The 13223-nt window shown below is 49.0% G+C and overlaps 3 protein-coding genes across 3 annotated transcripts; 1 reads left to right on the forward strand and 2 right to left on the reverse strand.

Moving 5' to 3' along the window:
- Positions 1–312, reverse strand: VFPPC_18176 (hypothetical protein; the record flags this gene model as incomplete). Its single annotated transcript, XM_022429829.1, has 1 exon — positions 1–312. One exon carries the CDS (start codon positions 310–312, stop codon positions 1–3), a length of 312 nt encoding a protein of 103 aa, XP_022286024.1.
- Positions 313–1461: 1149 nt separating this feature from the next.
- On the reverse strand, positions 1462–5268 carry VFPPC_01976 (two-component osmosensing histidine kinase (Bos1); the record flags this gene model as incomplete). The annotated part of the gene is made up of 5 exons (XM_018281708.1): positions 1462–1740; positions 1795–3294; positions 3379–4472; positions 4549–4581; positions 4638–5268. The coding sequence occupies 5 exons, from the start codon at positions 5266–5268 to the stop codon at positions 1462–1464; spliced, it is 3537 nt and encodes a 1178-aa protein (XP_018138746.1).
- Positions 5269–5301: 33 nt separating this feature from the next.
- On the forward strand, positions 5302–12626 carry VFPPC_01978 (SWI/SNF family DNA-dependent ATPase Ris1; the record flags this gene model as incomplete). Its single annotated transcript, XM_022428256.1, has 8 exons — positions 5302–5304; positions 6297–6807; positions 8442–8654; positions 8756–8806; positions 9206–9488; positions 9544–10480; positions 10533–11015; positions 11070–12626. 8 exons carry the CDS (start codon positions 5302–5304, stop codon positions 12624–12626), a joined length of 4038 nt encoding a protein of 1345 aa, XP_022284105.1.
- Between the last annotated feature and the right edge of the window lie 597 nt (positions 12627–13223).

Consider the following 13223-nt stretch of genomic DNA (forward strand, 5'->3'; position numbering starts at 1 on the left):
TTACCCTCCGTACGATATTGATACATACTTGTTTGACCTACTGATTGAACTACTCCCGGCTCTTTTGCATTTGGCAATGGCGTTGAACTTGGGCAGGACGACAAACCTTAGTCTCCCGCGATTATTGCCTCGCGATAAGCAATTATCACCCTGCGAAGCAAGCGTGACGGAGCAACCATTTCGGCGCAAGCGGAGAGCGACTCCTGTTGCATGCGAGTCTTGTCGGAGATCGAAGTCAAAGTTAATTTGCGCACAGCTACGATAATGTTGCTTGCAGATTTGAATTGCTGACAATGCCAAATCGTTTTCCATTGCTCCGGGGAGAGGGGCTGTTGCGCCAATTGTATTCGCCAAGGAATAGAATGCCGTTATAGGGACGTCCAAGAAGGGGAGTCTTACCAACAAGCACTAAAACGATCGCATGATTACTTGTTTCACAAGCTTAAGACTTACGAGCATATTGTTTATCTTCTAAGAAATGCAGATCGTGAAGTGTCAGAGGAACTCTATCAGCAGATTACATGGCAATCAATAAGACGTTACCAGTAAACGTTGGATCTGACCTTTACAAAAACCATGTCCTTTGGGTCGCCTTGCTCGTAAGCATATGAGTTCAGGCCATATGTCTGAGTTGTTCTGGCAGCAAATGGATGTCAGGGCGAGGCTGTCGTGAAACCTATAATTTATGTAGAATGCTTCCATCCGGAGTGATATGCTTATGAATCTGCAGGGTCTTGCATTGGAGTGTACTGTTAGGTCACGCAGATTGTGCTCCTCCTGACTTTTTTCGTCTCTGGTGGGCCAGACCACGTGTCGGGCGAACTGGTAATATTCACGCCAAGGCGCCATTAAACCGGCCTAGACCGTTGCTCTGGCGTTGTAGATTCTGGTGCAGAAAGGCATCCAGAGTCGGATGGGTAAGTTTTGTATTACACAGCAGACTCTGTCCCACCTACGGACTGCACGCATGGAGTGCCTTTAATCTAAAATGGTAGGAAGATAAATGGCGAACATTTGTTTTGGTCGATCCTTGACAATCCATTGACTACGAATGATATTACAAACTAGCTCAAACGACGCCAGTTTCGGTCCCTACAGCACAGCACAACATCCACCCTTGATCAAAATTCTGAATCCTGTCAAAGAACTGGCCGGCAATCTCGGTAAACCCACCCAATCAACGGCACATGCGGAACCCACATCCTACCAAGGACGTATGGAGAATTCCTTGTCTTTAAGATCAACCCCAGCTCTGAGTGTTGAAGTTAAGCACATATCTACCCTTGATGAGCCTCAAAAGAGTGTCGCCATCTTCCATCCAAGTAGTGGCATGAATCGCGGTTGATATCCGAACAAATACCGGAATAGCGTAGTTTCTGAGAAAGGAATTTTGGTATAAGAGCAATGGATTAGGCACTTTACTAGTACTCCAACTTAGCCAGCAGCACCGTTTGCGTCTGGCTACTCCGAAGTCAACCTTGGACGGGACGCTTTGGCAACGTGCTCATCACATTTTCGCTTGGCGTTTGAGGTAACCGCCAGGGATGCACACTTTGACACTGTCTCTATGAGCTGATTCTGCTGCAGCGGTTTCGATAGATACTCGTCCATTTGCGCTTGGAGGCACTTCTCGCGGTCACCCATCATGGCGTGGGCAGTCAAAGCAATGATTGGAGTCCTACTGGCGACATCCGTACTCTGTTCATACTGGCGGATCTTAGCAGTGGCCTCAAATCCGCCCTAAAAGAGCGTTAGCTCCTGTCCGTACCTAGGGACAAAGTGGACTATCATTACCATAATGGGCATTTGAATATCCATGAGGATCACGTCAAATCTTCTCATCTTAACAATTTCAACTGCTTCCAAGCCATTGCCCACAACTGTCACAGTGTGGTTATATTTTTCAAGCATCTTGACTGCCAATCTTTGATTCACCATATTATCTTCTGCGAGTAAGATATTGAGAGTTCTTGTGTCGTCAAGGAGAGGCGGCACATCTCTGTTCTGGAACGCCGGGATCATGCTTATGCCCAAGTCACCAGGTTTGCATGGACTCGTCATACACGATGTGATGCCTAAGTCGAGGCACATCTTGAGGCTGACATGAATGACAGGTGCTAGCAGAACGATTGGAAGATACACCAACTCGTCCACACCTCGAAGTATTCTCGCCGTTTCGAGACAGTCAACAATTATTGCATGACAAGCGGTGCCAGGACCGTCCTCAAGTTCATTGAGGGCAGAGTCCCTGATGCTACTGACCATAACAGGTCGCAAACCGAGGTCCTCAAGCATAGCCCTGACGTCTCCGGTTGAACTTGTTTGGCCTGTTCGTACGACGAGCACCTTGTAGTCCTTGTAAGGTTGGAGCTGTTTCGTGAGCACTTCGGTACCATCAGTAGCTAGCTTCACTTTGCATGTGAAATAGAATCGACTGCCTTTACCAGCTTCGCTATTTACCCAAATATCGCCACCCATGAGGATGGCGAGTCGCTTCGAGATGGTAAGACCAAGGCCGGTGCCCCCAAACTTCCGCGTAATGGAACCATCCGCTTGTTGGAAAGTGTTGAAGATAAGGTCTAACTTGTCCTTCGCAATGCCAGCTCCGGTATCTTCAATAATGAACTCAACGGCGTACTGTCCAGGCTCAACTTGCACTTGGGTCGCTCCCTCTTTCACGGCCAAGCTGACCTTTCCATGGTCGGTGAACTTGATGGCGTTCCCCACGAGGTTGAGAATAACCTGTTTAAGACGAAAAGAGTCCCCAAGGACATAATCCGGGATTGAACTATCTATAGTGAAGTTCAGGTCCAGAAATTTTTCGTTAGCCTTGACTGCCATGGTCTTCAGTGCGTTGAAAACTGTCCCTCTTAGGGTATACGGTATTTCCTCGATTTCCATCCTCCTCGCCTCAATTTTGGATAAATCCAAAATATCGTCTATAATTGTGAGAAGGCTATTGGCAAGGTTTTTAACAATAGAAAGCATTTCCCGCTGGTACTGCGTTAGGTCGGTGTCCAAGGTCAACTGGGTCATTCCGATGATTCCATTCATTGGTGTCCGAATCTCATGAGACATGTTGGCCAGAAATTCTGACTTTGTTCTGTTAGCTAACTCCGCAGCCTCTCTCGCTTGGGTATTCCGCTGGATGCTATCCCTTAGGTCCGAGATCATTTGGTTGATTTTCCGCTTAAGTTCGTCCATTTCCCCAGAGGCCTCGACATCCACAAGCTTGGTGAAGTCACCATCAGTTGCCAGGTTCGTGATATCTGAAAAGGCCCGCACTTGCGTCGTCTGTTACAATGTTAGCAGACCGACAACCGGAAGTCGTGCAGCTGAGTACATGAAAACAGCGCTCATCTCATGTCGGTTACATACTAAATTGCTAGCCATTGTATTAACGTCTGTCATGATCTCCTTCCAGCGACCACTAAGACCCGCCACGTCTGCTTGAGCGCCCATCTTTCCATCAACCCCAACGTCTTTTGCAACTTGTTGTACCTCGTCGCAAAAGCTTGACAGTCGCCCGACCATGTTGTTGATGGTCTCCTTTAAAACTTGTATCTCGCCACTCGCATCCACGTCTATAGCTTGGCTCATATCTCCATTGGCGATTGCTTGAGTGACCGCTGAGATACTTCTCACCTGGACAGTGAGATTTGAGGCCATAGTGTTGACGTTTTCGGTCAGGTCTTTCCATTTACCTTCGACGTTGGCAACCTGTGCTTGCCCACCCAAGGTGCCGTGAGTACCTACTTCTCGGGCCACCTTGCTGACTTCTGCAGCAAATGTACTCAAACGATCCACCATTTGATTGATAGTGTTCTTTAGTTCCAGAATTTCTCCTTTTGCTTCGACGCCGATGGTTGTAGTAAGGTCACCCTTCGCTACCGCGGTTGTGACTTTCGCAATCTCCCGCACTTGCGTCGTCAAATTCATGGCCATGCCGTTAACATTTTCTGTAAGATCCCTCCATGTACCCTCGACGTCGTGGACCGTGGCCTGACCACCGAGACGACCCTCAGTGCCGACTTCCCAGGCAATCTTTGTAACTTCGCGAGCAAATTGCTGCAGTTGATCTACCATCGAGTTAATAGTTGATTTGAGCTCATAGATTTCGCCCCTGCAGTCGACTTGGACTTTCTGCGTGAGATCACCCTTAGCTACCGCTGTCGTGACCTTGATGATATCGCGGACCTGGTACGTCAAGTTCTCGGCCATGGCGTTCACGTTAACGGTTAAGTCGTTCCACATGCCTTGGACTCCCTCAACATCTGCCTGTCCGCCGAGCATACCCTCGGTGCCGACATCTCTAGCTACTCGCGTTACTTCCGAAGCGAAAGTTCGCAGCTGGTCCACCATAGTATTTATTGTTTGTTGGAGCTGCAAAATTTCCCCCCTTGCTGGTCGTTCGACCTTTTTGGTCAAGTCGCCGTGGGCAACCGCGGTTGTCACAGAAGCAATTTCTCGTACTACCATTACATTGTCAGATCAAACCATTTTGCCTTCGTGAGGGCTTGTATAATCGTGACACCAGAACAAAATTACCTTGATCAGTGAGATTTTGTGCCATGACGTTTACTGTAAGAGCACGGTTAGCGAGGAGCGTCACCGCGAATGTAGTTTGAGGAAAGTACCATTATCTGTAAGCTCTTTCCACGTGCCATCGACACCATCGATACGCGCCTGGCCGCCTAATAAACCCTCGGTACCTACTTCACGAGCCACTCGGGAGACTTCGCTCGCAAAAGTTTGCAGTTGGTCCATCATCAGGTTTATAGTGCGCTTGAACGCTTTGATTTCGGGGACTAGTTCGACAGTATTGATGCGCACTTTCATAGTTAAGTCACCGCGTGCGACTGCGGTAACTGATTCACCGATCTCCTGTAGTGCCTTCCGGAAAGCATCGTTGGCATTCTGGTGCTTCCAGAGCTCTTTCTCGAGAGGACAAGTCGTGGCCGGCGAGCTGTGGGAGTGAGCTTCCTGGATGGCCACAATAGTGTCGGGCCTGCTTCCAGGTCCGAAAAGACAGTCATTGACCTCACCCGGCGTCTCTGGCAGTGACGGGGTAACTAGGGTAGAGCATTTGCTTTCTCGCTGGCCGAATCGGACAGCAAGCTTCTGAAGCTCGTTCTCGAAACTCTTCTTAGCAGGCGTCTCGGGTCCTGAAAGCCGAATTACAGAACCTTTATTAACGAATAACGTGGTGTCAGCGACGAGCGAGGCGACAAGCCCAGTGGCAATCTCATATACGGAGTCATCGACCATCTCGATTACAATGAGAACACAACTGCTGGAATTATGGTATGTGATACTGTGAAAGGCCAGTGAACGCAAATACCCTAACAGCTAACTGCAGAGCTAGATGGTAAGGCGAGCGCGCAAGTCTAAGTGAGAATAGAGAAGTAGAAACGGATGTTTTCGCGGGCATGTCTCGGGGATGCGTTGTGATTTTGTTCTGTACCACAGAAAACGTGCTGACTGACCGACAACTAGCTGGCAGGAGGAAAGCCGAGGGAAAAAAGACAAAGCTCTAAAGAGGTGTTGACATCTGAGATTTTGCAGCCTTCCTCAAAATACCACACCAGCCCTCCTGCTAAATGCCCCCACGACTTTGTGATACTCCGTCTGGCATTTTGCGGTGGTGAGACGAGCCACGCATACGGTGTGGTTAGAAGGTGCATGGCAGGAGACATGGTAGAACGGTCCAGAACTTTCTTAAAACTTCTCAAAAATGAGGGGTAATGCTAGTGAAATAACATCAAAGATCGCAATCTTTCCCGCACACGCTGCCAGCAGGTGAGATTTAGCTGCTAGCCCTACTCTTGAAATATTAACGACAGTATACCGCAGTATATACTAGCTAGACATGGTTGCTGGCATTGTCTATGTCTATGTGCGGGAGTAATTTGAACTAATTTGCATGATCCAGTTGAAGACCCACCCAAGTAGGGTGTGATGTGGGATTTTCCTTGTACCCAGCCAAGGAGTGGGGTGCATCCAACCAAGCCAGGGCCGTCAAAAATGGCTTAGAGTTGCTCGGAGAAAAATCCGCTCGGAGCAAGATCCGATTGAACCAGAATTTCGCGGCTGCTTTCAGGCGTGAGGCTATTTACGCCTTTCACTTGTTCCGAAAACGCCCTCAATAGTTGCCCCCACCCCCACCTAGTCTGTACTGTCCACAATGGCTGAACCTTCTCTCCAGACGTGCCGCGCTCGTTCCGCCTCCTTGTAGCTGCAGTTGGTTGGGGGCCATATTGATATTTTCTTTCGGGAATTGCTATACCGGCATCAAGGACTATCGCGAGTATTACTTTTATCACCGTCCAACCTGGGACATCGAAGCCCAGGCTCGAGGGGAGGTGGAAGAGAAATTCGAAGAGCCTGTTATTGACCTTGTCGTTCCAGAGCGTGCCAGGCTGGCCGAGATACTCTGCTTTCAGCCCAAGGACTTGACGGAAGAACAAATCTCTTGCGCCAGAATAGAGGCGGTTGACCTGATGGTCGCGCTCTGCGACAAAAGGGACGCTGGTAGAGCCGGCCAAGCTAGGTCAAGGCCTCCACGCCTCCCTCGGGTGCAGCAATTTATCAAGGAAGAATCACCTGCATTTGCAGCTTGGTGCGAGCCCGATCTCTTCCCTCTTCTCATGGATGCAAGCCAATGTCCAGATTGCATCGGCGACGAGCGATTAATAGCTGCAGAGCGCACCTTTGAGTGGTGTCGCCCGACCATACGAAATGATCACTTCGATGATCAGCATCTGACTGATCGAGAAGCCATCGCGCAGCGAGGGGAGGCACTTGTTTGTAAACATCCTAAATGTAGGAATGAGACGTTTAAGCATTTAGATCACTTCAGAAACCATGTCTGGTCCGTCCACAGAGTCCTTTTGAGACCTTCAGAGCAGGTAAATCGTAGAAGAAAGAGACAGGAACAACGTCGCCTGATGGTCCGCGGGACGAAAATGGCCAGGTGAAGGGTCACCGACAGCCGTTATTAATCACTGGCCGGCGTGAGAAGTCACTCGGCATCAAGGCGAATAATGAAGTAGTTGAATAGTCTCCTCCACTTGTCAGTTCCGTAGTATTTCGGATACATAGATAGCCAGAGCTCCATATTCACATTTCTCCTTAGCATCGTGCCAAGATCTGACATAGCTTTCAGTAGCTTGCTCTCACGCGGGTGGCGCACCACAAAAACAGATTGCGGGCAGAGGCTGATAATTGATAATCGTTTCTAACATCGTCTCTGGGTCCATGAGGCCCTCCTCCAAGTCAACCGTTTATACCTGACAATTCCGTGTCTGCTGCTCCGACACGGTAATGCCTAGTCAAGGCATCTGGTCGACTGAAACTTTTTCTCGCACGCAGAGACTGCAACACACTTTTTCTTTATGCGAGTTAGGTGGTTGTGCCATCCATGTGATATGCTGAGTAAAACGAAGGGCTTGTAGAGAGTTAGCGAGTTACCATAGGAGGCTACCTGATTTGGAACGAAGTCTCGAGATTGTAGAGCGGATGTGTTTTGAACATAAGGCGACAGAGTTGAGCCAAGGTAAGGCAACTCGCTTCAGATCGAGCTTAGCGGCATTTGCACACAGCCACTACGAGTTGTGAGTTACATTGGAGTCTTTGGACACATAAATTTTCAACCTAACCAGAAAATGTAACTGAGGAATAGTGAGTTTTGGACAGGCTTGCAAGCTGGACGAACAAAGGTTATTGCATCATCGTTGGTATTCATACCTCCTGTGGCCATTTTTCAAACTTTCTGCGGAAGCATCTCTGTGATTCCTCCCGCCCCTCCACAAGAGCTTCGGTGGGTATGTGGTAAGCACCGTGGCAGTTGAGAGCCTAGCACAGATTCTACCCTGCATATCGGGCATAATACCCGGTTTTGTTTACTCTTAAGTTTTATTTGCGCCGTTCAGGTGCAGTAGATTTTACCAAGGATGGTAAGCTGATGGCAAGACCCACCTGGTTAGGTCTGGACTACGCAATGCGACCAGCGAAATTGGTGAACTGGACAGTGGTGTTGACACAAGGACAATAAGGGGAGGGGCAAGACCTAACCGGTTAGGTCTGAACTACCAACCGGGCTGGCGTCGATAGTCCCACAATACAAGCATCTACTCACCAATCACAATTGCCGAGGTTGCCTCACAACACGTGGTCCAATCGATAAACAAATCGTTACCCATCGCATCCCATCTTGAAGACGACATCGAATTCAGGGCGCCCAATTAGTTTACTGTCGCAATGCATTGTTAGCCGGTCCTTTACGCGGGAAGCGACTTTCACGCCTTACCCTACGATTAGCCTATCAAGCCAGTATGCCCGGACGTGTCAAGGCATTGCTGGGTTCCACAATTCACCTCATTGTCTTTCCCAAGTGCACGGATGCTGACGTCTCGGTTGCCTGATTGTTTGCACGACTCAAGGGGTGGAAATGGCAGAGCTATCAGTCATGGAAGATGGAATAGAGAAGGTAATGGATGAGTTGACTGTTCAACAGGTCATGCTCAGCTCTATGGAAGGCCTGGCATGGGATGGAGTTGAGGCCGAGCGGAACGACATTATCCAAGAGATCGAACGGCTGAAGCACCTGCTCAAAAAGTTGAAAAAGGATCGCGCACGAGATGAAAACGGCGATGGTTGGTTTTTCTGTGATTTCCATTTCTTCTGTTATAGGTGCTTGATTCGAGTCAACGCTTGATGACATCACCTGTGACATAGACTGACAGCTCTATTCCAGATATTGGTGGCTCTGCCTCACAGAACCAATCTCCGCCCGGCACGCCTACCTGTGAGTGCTTGTTCCTCTTGTGCATTCTAGCAATCTCGTTTTTCCGATCCTTAGCGTGAAGTTATTTACGCGGCCTTTGCGCCAACCTGCGCGGGTTATGTTCGTGTTCCACCAGTCGTCTACACCGGCGTGCTACGTCTTGTTCACATTTGTGGACCACAAGACTGAGTCTGGATTCCGATTACATTGCACGGTTACTCCTCTTGTCGGCTGGTATCCACCTTTGGACACTCTGCCAGCTGTGTGGTCAGGCAAGCGGTAGGAAAATAACCGCAATGAATATCACCCAACAGCTTGTGACTGGCCTGGCTGCAACTTCGTCCTATGTATATATAGCAGTAGTACCTGCGGAATCTGCATGAAAGTATTTCACCCTCTTATTTACTAATGGGTTTGCAGCACAAGCACCGCCACCCCAACCAAAAACTCCTGTTGTAACAGGGGGCCGCTCATCCAAGATGGATCCATACTCCGGATATCACGATGTCTGGGACAGCCCGTCGTCAATCTCGTTACCGAGTAGGAAGAGAGATCTTCGAGCGAGCGACCCTTTCACGATGAATAGTCAAAATAAGTCAAGACGAACGACTCCGAATCCTGCTGGCGACCGTGCTTCTACTCCTTCGAGGCTAGGAAGGGAATCAGATGGCATCGAATTCATTGACATTATTGATCTCACTGGGTATGAATGTTCCCTCATCTGCGAAAGAAATTTATCAGAATTTTAACGTCAACAGTGACGATGTCGACTTCGATTCCTCCGTGGTCGCCGAACAAATTCGACAGCAACAGCGTCACGAACAAGAAAATAGAGACATGCCGATGGCTATGCAATTTTCCAGTCAATATTCCCCGGTTCCCTCATCGTCTTCGAACGCAAATGCGTCCGAACCATACGCATTTGTCAGACTCATGGCTACGCAACGAGCTAATTCACGAGGGCGAACAAGCTGGGACTGGCAGTCTCTGCCATCCTCCAGCACTCAGACGCCGGTGCCATCGGGCGAAACGATGAGAGCCTCAATGCCAGGTTCCTGGGACAACCCAAGTCCTTGGGATAGACGTCCGCTTATTAGTCACGCTCCTCTGCCTAGCAATGCAGTGAAAGCTGTCAGTAGGCATTCGATCGGTGCAACTGGCCAGCGACCTTCGGGGTACGGTACTCAATCCGGGAACCCACGACATGTTTCGCGAAACAGCCAATTTTCTAGCCCGGCGCTGAGGAATGTCTTTCAGCCCACACCATCTCCAAGACCACCGTTTTTCGGCGTACCATGGCACCCAGGTGATAATGGGTCTACTATTTCAAACGCCATTGAAAGAACAAGCATGATTGACCATGCTAACGTGCAGGACGCGTTCGGTAATCCACTACATGGTCGTCTGGCGCGTGTTCTCGACGATGATTATGAGTCACCAGTAACAGGAAAGGAATTAGATGACTTGTTGAAGAACATCCGTCCCGACATAGATATTCCAGAGCATAACCGAGGCGTTGGTCCGCCGGGGCTTAAGTATCCGCTGTACAGACACCAAGAGGTTGCGCTTACTTGGATGAAACAAATGGAAGAGGGCACCAACAAGGGGGGAATTCTGGCAGATGACATGGGACTGGGAAAGACGATTTCCACACTGGGCCTCATGCTTGCCAACCTCGCTACCTCTCGTCCAAAGGTAATTCTTGTAGCTCTTTCGAATAAACACGGTATGTTCTGACACGCTGCAGACAAATCTGATTATCGGACCACTTTCGTTGATGCGCCAATGGGAAGAGGAAATCAGCAAAAAGACAAAACTAGCACATCGGTTGTCAGTGTTCGTATATCACGGCAAGAAAGCGTCGACAGATGACCTCCTGAAGTATGACGTGGTAATCACCACCTATGGTACCTTGGCACAGGAACTCAGGCGCCGTGAGAAGTTTATTGAGGAGAACAAAGATAGGAAGATCAACTTTAATGACAAATCATGTGCGGTTAAGTTTCCCTTGCTACATCCAGAGAAAGCCATCTTTCACCGCATCATTCTGGACGAAGCGCAGTGCATTAAAAATCGGAGTACACAAACAGCAAAAGCCTGCCACAGCTTGAGGGCTACGTATAGGTGGTGTTTGACTGGTACACCGATGATGAATGGGATCCTTGAGCTATATTCACTCTTGAAGTTCCTCCGCATAAAACCTTACAACGCTTGGGAGAACTTCCGTCAGGTATGCAGCCAAATGTGTCGTCGGCTTCTTTATTCGAACTAACGCATAGCATAGACTTTTGGCGTATTGTTCGGCCAAAAAGGTGACCCTAAGAGCATAGCGATGAGCAAGCTCAGAGCACTGCTCAAAGCGATTATGATGCGTCGAAAGAAAGACTCAAAGCTCGAAGGGAAGCCTATTTTGCAACTTCCCGAGAAGAGAGAGCATATCGTGTATGCGAAACTGTCAACGGACGAGCGAGACTTTTACAAACAGCTCGAACAGCATGCTCATGTGCTGTTCAGCAAGTATCTGCGAGAGGGAAGTGTTGGTAGGAATTATTCCAACATCCTCGTATTGCTCCTTCGACTTCGTCAAGCTTGCTGTCATCCTCATCTCAATTTGGACGTTGACGATGCCGTCAGCCCCATTACCGATGCTGATGTGGAGAAGTTTGTGAAGGAACTGGACGTATCTATTGTACAAAGGATCAAAAGTGTTGAAGCTTTTGAATGCCCCATATGCTATGATGCAGTACGATCGCCCTCGTTCTTTGTACCTTGCGGACACGACAGTTGCAAAGACTGTCTATCACGCATAGTGGACACTGCTATCTCGCAGAACCTCCACGAAGGAAACGAGAGTGACCGGGCTAAGTGCCCTGTCTGCCGCGGTGTATTCGAGCCGAGAAAATGCTTCACTTACGAATTATTCAAAAAGGTCCACATGCCAGAGACTGCGGAGAAGGTGGGAAAGATTGAACCGGTCGACGACGAATCGAGCGACGAGGAAGAAGATTCGTCGGAAGAAGACGATGCCACAGATGAAGTCAACAGTAAAGGAACTCTCAAGGGATTCGTTGTTGATGATGATGACGAAGAAGAGCTCGCCGACATTGATGTTCTCAAGAAGGAAGCTTCCGCGCTGGAAAGCAAAGAGCGGAAGAAGTCCAAAATGGCCCAAAGAAAAGAAAAAGGCAAAATCAAGGCCAAAATGCCCGAGGTAAAACCATCTATGTTGAAGAGCCTACGTGTCGAGGCAGCCAAGAACCGTCAAGCATATAAACGATACATGCGATATCTCCGAACAACATGGATGCCAGCTGCAAAGGTCACCGAGTGCATGAACTTGCTCAAGGAAATCCAGGAAACCGGCGAAAAGACCATCGCCTTCTCCCAGTGGACCCTGCTCCTGGATCTTCTCGAAGTAGCCATGTGGCATGACAAGTTCCCCCACAAACCTCTCCGCTACGATGGCGGCATGTCCGGCGACCAACGCGCCACTGCAGCCTGCAACTTCCGCGACATTCCCGATAACAAGGTTATGCTGGTTTCTCTTCGCGCAGGAAACGCAGGCCTTAATCTCACGGTTGCAACGCGCGTCATCATCATGGACCCGTTCTGGAACCCGTACATAGAAATGCAGGCGATTGACCGGACCTACAGAATCGGACAGCAGAAGGAAGTGGAGGTGTATCGGATTCTGACGCAGGAGACGGTAGAGGACCGTATCGTGGCGTTGCAGAATAAGAAAAAGGAGATTGTTGAGGCGGCACTCGATGAAGCAGAGAGCATGAAGATTGGTCGCTTGGGCGAAAGTGAGCTTAAGTTCTTGTTTAATTCGCACGGCTAAGAAATTACGATACCCCTTATTTGATGGATTACTAGATGTCAGGATCGGCTATCAAGGTTTATGGAGGGAGGCGGGCGGTGACGAATTACGTAGATTCACTGTTGAAGTTGCATTTGGTAGGAGCTCAATGACGAGGACTATGCATAGTTAGTAGAATACATATTAATGAATTCATCACGCTTTACCATTCCACAGCATGAGCTAATCATAAGTCGTATTAGGTATACTACCAACTATTCTCGTCTTCCTCCAGCGCCACAGGGCTGTCCGTTCAGGTGCAGTAGATTTTACCAAGGATCGTAAGCTGAGGTTAAGACCTGCCTGGTTAGGCCTGGACTACGCAATGCGACCAGCGAAATTGATGGTGCATCATTGCCCGTCACTAATTGAATGTGGCTTGCTCAGTGAGAACTCAGCAGTGGTGTTGACACAAGGACAGGGGGTTAGTGGGGTTGATGGATTGAGTTATCACCTCCATTGCTGGCCCGGTGTTTTCTTGTTCTGTCCCCCAATCCATTTCTTGAACATCCTCAGTGATCCACCCATAATACCATCTTTATATGTTCCGGACTACAGGCTGTGCTCTGCATGACATGT

The sequence above is a fragment of the Pochonia chlamydosporia genome, chromosome 1 (genome assembly GCF_001653235.2).
Source record: "Pochonia chlamydosporia 170 chromosome 1, whole genome shotgun sequence".
Lineage (NCBI taxonomy): Eukaryota > Fungi > Ascomycota > Sordariomycetes > Hypocreales > Clavicipitaceae > Pochonia > Pochonia chlamydosporia.